The sequence below is a fragment of the Heterocephalus glaber genome, unplaced genomic scaffold (assembly GCF_053883595.1).
Source record: "Heterocephalus glaber isolate CG9 unplaced genomic scaffold, H.glaber_assembly_v1.0 deba00000122, whole genome shotgun sequence".
NCBI lineage: Eukaryota > Metazoa > Chordata > Mammalia > Rodentia > Bathyergidae > Heterocephalus > Heterocephalus glaber.
Genome location: NW_028258138.1, coordinates 72,433,481 through 72,445,407, shown reverse-complemented (window position 1 = coordinate 72,445,407; position 11,927 = coordinate 72,433,481). Strand labels below are relative to the sequence as shown.

The 11,927-nt window shown below is 40.1% G+C and overlaps 1 protein-coding gene across 4 annotated transcripts in view; it reads left to right on the top strand.

The window, feature by feature from the left end:
• The first annotated feature begins 3,665 nt into the window (after window positions 1–3,665).
• The window catches only part of Ildr1 (immunoglobulin like domain containing receptor 1), a 31,235-nt gene continuing 22,973 nt past the window's right edge, over window positions 3,666–11,927 (top strand). For 2 of the 4 annotated variants that reach the window (XM_013068802.3, XM_013068801.3), the window contains exon 1: window positions 3,710–3,911. In XM_013068802.3, the coding sequence (XP_012924256.1) occupies window positions 3,857–3,911 (55 nt within the window). In that variant the 5' untranslated portion in view covers window positions 3,710–3,856. Of the gene's footprint in view, window positions 3,912–11,927 lie in introns of all 4 variants that reach the window. The other 2 variants (XM_004873591.4, XM_004873590.4) reach the window with 2 other exon arrangements.

Here is an 11,927-nt window from a genome sequence, read left to right as displayed (position 1 = left end):
AAGTTCCTGGTTCAATCCCTAGTACTGAAAAAGAAAAGAAAATGTTGAAAGAATCTTGTTCTGAAGCATTGCATGGGAAATGCAAGTTCTTTGGTTTCATGAATGGCCTTGGGTGGAACATGGAGTCTACACCTCTGCTTAGAATAACTGGATCCCAGCAGAGGTCTTCTCTAAAGGAGGTTACACTTTGAGATACTTTGGGTCTGTCTCCCCACCGTACAAGTTTTCTAAGTAGTCTCCCTTCTTTAGATCTCAATTCCCACCTACCATTCTTCTCACAGCGGCTAACTCATCTTTTAAAATGCTTCTGATCTTGCTTCACCCAACTTAAAGTGTTTCTTTTGCTCCCTGTTTTCTTTTGTATGAAGTTTTAGTTCTTCAACTGGTCATATAAGGGTCATTATTCACCCTGCCAAGCTCTCTAACATACTAATCTAGCAAAACTGAAGTACATATAGTCTGGCTATGCTGCTTCCTGGTGCTGTGATTTTTGTACACCCTGGTCTTTCTGCTTGGATTGGTCTGGCAAAGTCTTTCTCATTTTCAAACCTCGATCAGATATCACTTCCTACAGGAACTATTGATAAAGAGCTAAACAAATACTTGTCAAGTATTATCTATATAGCAGGTACTATACTAGAAGACGGGCATGTAAATATGCCTAAGGCCTAGTCCAAATCTTCTAGCATTAATTAACTACTTTCATTTCTTACCTTCCTTTAGCCCTGGTGCTTGGCGCATGCTTTTTACTTACATCATTTTTCATTTTCTTTCTCCTGGGCTCAACAAATAATTTCTGTTCTTAGAAATGAACAAGTGTTACATTATATTTTAAGTGCATAGGCACATGCCCAGTACTCAGAAAACACACAGTATTCAGAAGTATGCATGAACATAGTTTCAACTAAAAAGTACGATTATAAGAGATGAGATCATAGTTCAGTACTTTGTAATCAGACCTGGGTTCAGTCAACACAAAGAAGCACAGCACAAATAGGGTACTGATACAAGTAGGGTATATACTCTGAAGACAGACTGACTGAGTTTGAATCTCAGCTCTGCTACTTATAAATTGGGTAAATTTGGGAATGAGTGAATTTTTATCCCAAGTTTCTCATCTGTAAAATAGAGACAATGTTAGTTTCTGCCTCATAGAGTTATTGAGAAGATTCGTGCAAAAAAAATGCTTAGAATAGTGCCCTGCACAACATAACTATTATTGTTAGTTTGTATAGGAGGATCGTTGTCTCTCATTCTGAGCAGACCCAGTGACTTTTATATTTAGCAGTGAAAGAACTATTTGTTTTGCTGAGACAAATATGTACATTTACCTAATTTTCATTGAACCAGTGGCAGCTGTCAGAACAATGACTGGCCTGGGACAGCCCAGAGCTTGGAATTGAGTTTTTTTTTTTACATAGAGATAAATGACATCTATGGAGAAAAACTGCATTACTACACACTGATTGAGTCAGCCAGCTGTGAATACAGGCTGAGACATAGCGGGTCACAGTCTATGGTGTAACATCTAAGAGCATAAAGTCTGGAAACTAACTGCATCACATAGGCTCATTGCTCCACCATTTATTTGCTCTGTGACCTTGTTATTTCTTTGTGTCTCAGTTTCCACAAGTACAAAATGAGATAATAAAGCCCCTATTTTATACAATTATTGTGGAAACTTAATGAGATAACACGTGTAAAACACTAAGAACATTGCTTGGTACAAAGCCATAGTAAATAGTAAAGCAAAAAGATGCATGTAGTGGACAGAAAACACAAATAAAATTAATCACGATGAAAGTATTCAACTAAATGAGTAATTCCCAAGAGAAAATAAGGAAATTTTTATTATAATTACATGTGTGCAATATTCTTCATTAAAGTCATTTTTTGTTCATTTGTTTCTACAGAAGTCTCCAACTTATGCCCTTACTACCTCATATGTTGGGTTCAGATCACCAGAATTTCCCAAAATGTATTCCATGGAATATCTGCACTAAAATATATATGAGAAGAAAAGGCTTTGCAGTTGAATAACTTTGGGTGATGGTGCATACCATATTCCTTTGAAGAGTCAAATGTACAATTACTTCCTAAGGGTTTAATAAATCTTGAAAAAATGTTTGATTTAGTTTAATCCAGCATTTCTCAAATTGATTTGATTTTAGAGTCCTTTTAAACATGCTAATAAGATCTGTTGACTACTGTTCCAAGCAGTAGTGTAACAAGCACGGAGAAATGACTGTTTAGTAAAGCATCAAAATTGCCTTTATTCTGAAGCAAGGGCTGAGGGGTATGAGAGAAAAGTGTGAGGAGAGGGCTCATATATTTTAGACCAGCATTGCTGAGGACAATTCACAAAATCATGACCCATAGAAATCCCTCAAGGTCACAGACTTTAAAGACACATGATGCTCCTGGAATATGTGCAGGATCTTTGGAGAGTGTCCAGTGGGCCCCCCTCATCCTACTGCCTCCTCCTGCAGCTGAGTTGCTGGGGTCCCACCATGGACGATCACTGTGAAGGCTCCTACACATTTTTTGTCATCTGCCTTTGGCCACACACTTCCTGAATTTACTTCCTATTTTCTGGAAGAGAAGAAACTATTAAAAAAAATTTAAAGTGAAATGGCCCATTGGGGAAACCAGATGTCCAATCCAGGTATGGAAAGGAAGAAGGGCTTAGCTGAGACCTCAGCCCAAGTCTAGGACAAGGATGCTTCTCTGAGAGGAGCAGAGATGAAGGATGAGGCCAGCAGCACCAGTAAAGAGGACTCCTCACAGCAAGGTAGGGCAGTGAAGGTACTTAGGAGAAATAATAGTGGCTCCTAAGGTCAGGGACAGAATGAGAAACTCCTAAACTATGTTTAATGCATCTTTAGGGTTCTAGTCTTGAAGAGAAAGGTGATATCTGGGAGAGGGGTGCTTGTTACAGAAGGGGAAGTGGAGTCAATAAAAACCTCTGATAAGAGACACTGTATATGTATAAAATGGCTGCTGTTTGCATTGTGCGATTTGTATGTGCAATTTCCCAACTTAATGTCCTTTCTTGAATGCTCCCTGGAGGCAAGTGTGCCTTCCTCCTCTTACCCTTTCCTTCTCCCTCTGGGTTCTGGCTCTAGAAGAGACTGGTATTTCGTAGTGGCTGACCTGATGAAAAGACTTAGCTGTCTTTGCAAGGTCAAAGGTCAAGATCTTGACCCTGGGAGAGGCCAGTCTGTGACGGGCTGCTGAGTGACAGTGAAGGATAGGGAAAAAGAAAAAGAATTATTTACCAATATTATCCATGCCTATCTATGGATGGTGGGAGAGGAGTTTAAAAAAAACTTTCCATTCCATTTTTCTGTAATAAGCATCTATTAATTTTTTAACTGTGGAAAATTAAGTTTGTACCTCCAGATCACACCTTATTTTCTAGAATCTTCAATTTGTAGAAAACCTGAACAGACATTAAGTGTAAGCTTCATTTAGTGTTTTTAGCAGGAACAAAAGCATAGCTGAGGGACAGAAATACACCCTAGAAAGTTACATGCACATAATTCTAGAGAGGGGGAGAAATTTGCAAGGGGTGAGATGGCCATGGAAGAAAACTGCAACTTTCACCTGCGGCGGGCGGGGGAGGGCGGGGGAGGGCGGGGCGGGGCGGGGCAGGAAGCCGGAGTGGCGTGGGGCAGAGGCGGAGCCTCCGCGGCGCCGCAGGTGCAGAGGGGTGGGGTGGCCCTCCTGCCTCGCTGAGCCCGGGGTTGGGAATACCCGCGGGCTCCTGTGGATGCGCGTCCTGGGGCGGCTGCTGATGGCAAAACACACAGTGCCCTGAAGCCCCTGAGCTGAAAAGGGCCGGAGAGAGGCCGGCATGGGCCCCAAGCTGCCCACACCTTGGCTGCTACTCTTCAACTGGCTCCCAACAGGTGAGCCGTGGAAAATGGGACCCACCCGAGCCCAGAGAGACAGGAAGCCATTGTTGTCTGGCCTTGCAGAGCTGGCCACCGGCTGGGCAGTGGTGGCCTGGGCTGAGCTTCAGCGGCCCTTGGCACGGGCACCAGCTGGTGCAGACTGGATCGAGTTTCTGCCTATGGGAACCTGTTGTTTTCCTCTTTTATAAACCCAGGCCCTTTCGAAACAGGTGCAAGAAAGAAAGAAATCCAGACCCTTTGGACTCCCTTCCAGTAATCAGTAGGCATTTCTTAATCTCTAAAGAGGAATCGATAGGAGCAAAAGCACTCTTAGTGAAATTCCTACTTTTTCTCTTTCACGTGATACTTGCTTTTAGGTTCTAGAAATGGTGACAGCCATATTGGTCCAGCATGGATTTATTTCATTCCTGGGAGGTTCTGTGTCGTGAGCATAGGAGAGAATGAGTAGCACAATTTGGAGATTATGTTACCAGACCCCAATATGTGCCTCTTTCCTAAGCATGTTCAATATCACTTTTCTACTTTCTTTGTATCCACTCACTTCCTTCACCTTACCTCTTGCTCGTTATCTTCCCTGAGGTGCCCAACCACCTACTGTCTCATCAGCTTCCTCCTTTTAACCTCCACACTAATCCCCTCTCTACTTTCAAGCATGGTCTTGTGTGTGTCTTGGTGTATCTCTTAGAAATAGAAGTGTGTATTTGTGTGAGTGAAACCAGGCAGAAAAGGGCAGCCAAGTGACAGAATGTGCAGGCTCTTTCAACCCTTTTCAAATTAGGGTGTAGGAGTGACTTTGCAAACCAGAATTATAAGTTCCCTTGGAAGTTCCAGCCTGTTTTATTTCATTTTACCTTTTTCTCCACCCTTTTATGTATAACTGCCCTTTTACCTTTAAGTTGTCAGTGGAAGGTCAGCTCAGAATTCACTTGCAGACCAATTTGAGTCTTGTATTTTTTTTTTAAAGGGAAAAGATGTAGCATGAAGGTGCAGGCAAAATTTCCTTTTTTATAAGCTTGAGAGGACCTGAGAATTGCTCAGGTGAAACCAAATCTTGCTCAGATAGGATTCTACAATAACTCTAGCTTAATGCTAAGAATAAATGAAGGGAGGGTTGTAAAAGGGTAAGAAACTTGGAAAATTAGTAGCCCCAAGGCCCTATACCTTATAAGATTTTTTTGCAGGATAGGGGACCTACTAATGTCTGAAGGTAGCAAGACTAGATGTTGAACACTCACAATGCACTAGAAAATGGACTAAATCTCCTCTAAATTTCAGTACCTCAAATTCCATCAGAGGAGCCACCAGCTTAGACTGTGAATGCAAATTCAGAAAACTTCCACAGCTTTGCCTGGTCTTTTCACCCTTGCCTTGCATGTTCATCTCAAATTGCACAGCAGCCAGACACCTCTGAACCTGAGCTGTGTTTTCAGAAAAATAGAGGTCTATTCCCACTTCTGCCCTGAAGTACCCCATCTGTAAAATTAATATTTCAGAGACAGCAATTATCTGGGTCGATAGAATAAGAAAAGAAGCCTTACAGACAGAAATCCCATGAGATTATAAACTCCAATCCTTAAACCAATGCTATAATGTTTTAAAAAGCTGTCCAACTTTTATGAAGAATGTTGAACACTGAACCTTTTCCAAATATAGTGATTATAACCAAAGACCCAAAGATTATATTCTACAGTAGGCAGCCGGAGAGGGGCTTCAGAAAGCATGACTTCTGGTATCTGTGCACCAGCCACACAGTGTTGATAGCAAAGACACTGAAGTAGCATTGTTATACTGACTCTGGTCTTTTCCTGGCAGTCCTTGAAAGGAAGTCTCCCTTCATGACATGTTTTAGAACCAGAGAGTGCCAAAAGTGAAAAAGTCTTAAGTGATTATCACTTTCATTTTACAGATGAGAAACTGAAATTTCAACTGTTTGACTCCCAACACTTAAGAGGGGGAAATTACTATTTTAGCAGATACATTCCCGAATATGTACAGAAATGTGAATAAAACTGCGTTCAACTATTTAATATGGGTTTGTATCAGATGTTTGTGTAACTCTGGGCAATATACTGAACTATTCAAAGCCTCCAGTACATAGGGATGATAGAGGAATAAATGTCATAAGGTTTAGTGAGGCTTAATTAAATGAAGGTTTTAATGCACTTCATATAGAGCCTGCACAGTGAGGGAGAGCTTCATAAATATTAGACACGGTGACAATGGTGATTATGACTTTGTCCCAAGATTGTTTAAACCTAATCTTAAAGAAGGTAACTCTTCCTTTGCCTGTGCTAAGAAACTGAACAGTAAGATGACTATGCTAATAAACTTTCCATTATTGTAAAAAGATACCTGAGGTAATCAACTTAGAAAGAGGAAAGATTTATTTTTAGCTGTTGAAATTTTTCATGGAGGAAGAAATTGAAATATGAACAGCAGTGTAGAATTCATGTGGAAGAGAACTGATTAGTTCGGCTAAGGCAGTGTGCAGGCTGGCAGTAATGGTAGCTTGCACTAGAATGGTTGTGAAGATGGACAGAGAGCACCCCAAAATATGTAGAAGATAAATAAACCCAATTCAATGGTAGATTATGTAGGAAGAATGAGGGAGAAAGTGATACCAGGGGTGGCCCTTAATGTTTGATCTTGCCCATTCACTAAGATGGGAAACATGGGAGAGCCCCAGATTTGTATGGAAGGATGATGACTTAGATTTTTGACTTGAATTAGAATTTGAAACAACCAAAAGGAGCCAACAGGGTCATTAGAGTACATATATCTATCCAGGTCCTTACAATAATAGCATTTAATATACAAAGCTCTAGTAGTTTTTGAGGATCCTTGTAAGATTTATTATCCATGACAGAAGTCATCTATGTGTTTACTTGTTTATTTTGACTCTTCTAACAAGAGTATATGTTCCAAGAGCACAGGGACCAGCTCTCTGTGCCTTCTACTGTACCCCTATCATTTGGACCAGTTCCTGGCTCAGAGGAGATACTCAAAAATGAATGAAAATGTGTACATTCTGGTGGGGTACAAATTTGCATGTGCTCTGAAATTAGTGTGTGGTGACATGAATCACTAGGCTGGGTGAATGACTTTGGGAAACCCCAAGTATCTGCCCTTCAACTAGGTCTTGTCCCCTTCCTGTGGTAATCAAAGGAATATCAAGTTCAAACCACCTGAGTGGCTATTTTTTTCACCTAGTACTTTATCAAAAAATTTTTAGATTGAAATTTTCCCTCTTGGAAAGATTTATAGTGAAGTATGGGGCTGTCACTGTTTTGGGAAATATACATTTCTTTTCTGAATTATCTATTGAAATATAAAAGACTTATTCTCTTTGCTGGAATAAAAGTATGCATGTGAAAAAGATACTTATATGAAAATATTCATTTCAGCAATTCATATCAGCATTGTTTGTAATAGTGAAGAATCAGAAACAACCTAGCTGGGGATTTGGCTTAGTGGTTCCGCCACCTGCCTTGCAAGTGCAAGGTCCCGAGTTCGATTCCCAGTACCAAAAAAAAAAAGAAGAAGAAGAAGCAACCTAAATTCCAATAGTTAGGAAAATGTGTTTATCCATGGACTGAATTTTCATGCAACCACTAAAATATTAGGTCTGTGCTGGTATAGATTACAATTATATGTATGCCATTAGTGTGAAGAAAAAACAAATTTGCAAATTTTATGTACATAATATGATTAATTTATAAAATAGCATAGGAAAGGGTATGGAGAGTTGTACACCAAATTATCAACAGTGGTTCCTCTAGACTCTAGAGAGTAAAATGCATGGTGAAGAAGGAGGAACTTTTTACTTTTACCCTTCTTTATTTTGAAATATTTTTTCTTATTGATTTTGTATTAGCTTTTGTTAAGGGGAGAAAATGTTTCTATACAAAATGGTTAAAATAAATTTGTGAACATCTCTTAAATTTGTGACTGTTCCTCAAAGGGTTAAATCTAAAACAGAAACTTCTCTGAAAGTCAGGGTGGCAGAGTAGAAGTAGTGTTGGCTTTCAGATTTTGGAGATATAAACTTTATCTTTGCCAGTTACTGGCTAGGTGGCCTTAAGAAAATTAATCTCTGAGGATTTTTTTCACTGTTGAAATTGAGGAAAAAAAACCTTCTTTTTTTTTTTTTTTTAAAAATTAAATGAGATAGCATGTAATAAGACACTCAATATCATGTGTAAGAAAACAGTAAGTGCTCAATATATATCACTGTCCTTTTCAGGGTAACCGCATGCTTAGTTCCCCTCCTCCTCAGCCTATCACTGTTGAGTAGCACATACCAGACCTTTGTTAAACACACAATATCTGGCACAATTCCTCCCCAACTCATTCCACATTCCTCACCCCCATTTCTCCTCTTCCAAAACCTCTATCCCTTCATTCTTATCCGTTACTCATTGCCAGTCCATTTCCCCTTGATTCTTATATTTGCACTGTTATTTAAGGAAATGTGGCAGATACTGATGGCAAATATACTTGGAGAGATAGCTTGCACAGACGTAAATTCTGATAGGATTGAAGCTGTGTACTTTTTGTTAACCTACTGAGTGGAGTCAGGGTTCCTATGTAGTTGAAAAACATTCAGGAATCAAGAATTCCCTTCAGTGTCAGCATCAGACCATCAGCCTCCCCAGGAAAAACCATGCTCTGCATCCCTATGTTAGCTCTACATTACTGTAACAAAATACTTGAGATTATTAACTTAGAAATAGGAAAGGCTTGGGCCAGGGATTTAGCTCAGTGGTTTCACCACCTGCTGTGCAAGCTCAAGGACCCAAGTTGAATCCCCGGTACCAAAAAAAAAAAAAAAAAAGAAAAAAGAAATAGGAAAGGCTTATGTTGGCTCATAGTTTTGGAGAATTCATTCCATCGTTGGTTGAGCCCATTGCTTTTGGCTTGTGGTGGCAGGAGAGCATGTTAGAACAAGGCATCTCACCTCAGGGTGGCTGGGAAATAAAGAGAGAGAAAGGAAGAAACCACCATTCCACAGTGCCTTTTGAGGGCATGCTTCCCAGTGACCTGAAGCCACCTCCCAGTAGCAGCCCTCACTGTGTGCCGAGCCTTTAATACATGGTCTTTTAGGAGTTCCCAGATCCAAACTACAGTACACCCTCTTTCATGAAGAACCCTTGTATGGAATGGAGAGACACCAGCTAGCTTCCCCAAAATAGTTCTTAATTTTAAAAAAAATTGTTTTGTACCTATGTCTCTATACTGTATAGATGATATCTTCTGAAACTGATATCTTATCCAATCCTATATTACATAAAGGAGATCGACTAAAAAAAAGTGCACGAAGTTGTGTGCATATTTGGAAATATATGCCATTTAGTTGACAAAATCCTCTGCTTTCATTAGTGTATCTTCCTTCTGCTTTAGTGTAGGATGGTAGTCCCCATTTACCATGGCAGTATAGTCTTGGAAAGCACCTCATGGTTGGAAACAGAGAGTCCCCTTTTCCTCCCCTCCTTCCCATGACCTGTAATATCTCATCTGAAGTTTCCTTTCTCCCATTAGATGACAGGTCTCCCTCCTTTCCTCTTTCACAGAGGTAAACCGTGAATGGACTTGCTGGAGTAAAAGCTACAAAGCTGTTAACACATTGACTCATTTTTGCAAAGAGATAGCTGTAATGATAGTTTACATTTGCATAATTTTAATTCTTTTTAAATGGTTCTTTTGTATGTTGGCCTCAGTGGATCTCAGTCTCCTGAGTTAGACAAGGTAACTGCAAATGCTACAAATGAGGGCTGATGTTAATTGAATCTCTTCCTGTGTTCCAGGGTCTTTGCTAAGTGGTGCACCTTTATCCTCACCATAACCCTATGAGGCAGATATTGCTGTCATCCCAATTTTGCACACAACCAGAAACCACGGTTTAGAATAACCTAGTTACATAACTTAGGATGGGAAGTAAAGAAATAAATTCAGGCTCCAGACTTAAAGTTTTCAATAGAAAAAAATGATAGAGACAGAGATTTGTGTGGCAATAAATTGAAGAGAAGGAAATGATAGAGGATGAAGAGAACTAAAAAATTTAGAAACTTTTGGTGCTAAGTTTGAAAGACAAAGATGAAATCAAGATGTCTATACTCAGGCATTTCTCTTTTTGAATCTGTTCATAATTTCAGCCCGTATTCTTCTGGTTTTTGGTTTCTTCTTCAAAAGCCTACCCACTGAATGCTGTGGATGTCTAGTGTGGTTGGTTGCACGGATGGGTTAGAGGTTAAAGAAAAATGGAAGATTTTTGCCTTTGAGATGGACTTCTTGCTATTTCCTTTCTCTCCCCACCAATCTGGAGAATCCTACTGCTTTTTGAGAGTCAAATGCCTGGCTTGCACCTTGGAAGATGAAGCTTGCCAGCCTGGGAAAAATTATGTTTTGGTATCAGAAGACCTGAGTTCAAATCCTGATATTGATACTGTTTAGGTTAGATATATGTTGTTGAGTACATGGGGGCTTGGATTAAACCTACTGGACTTCTGTCCACGTAGGTGTGCAGAGCTGATAGCCACTCGAGGGGCTGAAAGAATGACAGATAAAGAACATATATCACCTGTGCACAAGTGCTGAGGGCAGCAGAAACAATAGTTGAGTTGTTAGCACTTGGGACTCTTCCGTGTGTGTGTGTGTGTGTGTGTGTGTGTGTGTGTGTGTGTGTGTTTATAGTAAAGGTATATCTGTGCAGGATGCTGTGGAGGGGGGTTGGTGAACCCCTTAAAGGAATATTAATGAGCTCAATGTGTTCAGAATATGTGGGGAACTGGCCTATTTTAAGCTTTGAAATTCATGCAGGGGATGGAATAGTAGAGAGAAGCAAGGAGTACTCTGGCTGCAAAGCCAGCACTGACGCTAGTAAAGGTGAGTTGGTCACCACACAAGATTTGCCCATAATAAGGTCATTCATGTAAGGGGAGCTGAGTGTGTGTTTGTAATCAAGGTGATTTCCCTTGTCCCCATTCTCCTCCCTCAGAAGGGTCAGATTCAGCAATCTTCAAAGATACAGTGCTCTAGAGCAAATTTTGCTCCAAGATGCCCTTTCCTGACCCTTAGCAACCTCACCCCTTTCCCAAATGCTCCTTCTCTATAGAAGTAATGTTGGCTAGTCTTTGAATAAACTACTACTCATTAAATTACCCTTCAACCAAATGAAGAAATGTAGGTTATTAATCACCCTTATCAGAGTGACTGGTGCCAGTAATGTTTTAATTATTGCTTGCATAGCCTGGCCCCAAGCTCCAACTATTGGCAAACTTATGGATAACAGTCAGCTTCCTTTCCTTAAGGAATTGCTATGCAGAGTGGCAAGAACACTGCTCAGAGACAAAATATTGACTCTGACCTGCAGGGAAACTAAGAATGACCACAGACAGTCTCTTAATTTTTCCAAGTCTCAGATTTGTTGTATATGAAGTGGGTGTGGCTTGACTCCTCCCAGGATCACATTTAATGTATAAAACAAAAATATTTGAAGATGGTGGTATGTGAACATAAGGCTTTGTTTAGACCCAAATGAGTTGGGTTTTTTTATTCCAATCCATATGTGTTGCTGAACAAAATAACCCACTGTTGACAATGGCACGTCATTCAATGTCAAAATCTTATCTGCGGCTGTTTCTACTATTCAGTTAAAGTTGTGATGGGTAGAGGCTCCAAGATCTATTTCAGATCAATTCTGGCAGAAAATAAAAATAAAATAACCCAACCACCTCACAAAGAGATGATGAGAGAGGAGGAACAAGAATAAAATAGCCAGATTGTGAAATAATCCATGTAAGGCCTGAGCTGCTGGTCACAGCCTTTCTGTTCTGATCGGCCTGAGCTCTGAGATTCCTGCAACTGAAACACACAACAGCTATTTCCCCCCAAACTCCTGAAGGTTTATTCTGAAAATGATGGCTTTTTCCCATTCACAGCTGAATAAGGAAGTCATCCAGCTTCCTAAAAAATAACACTTCCACCTTATTGCTCTTCTTCAGAAAAGCCTTC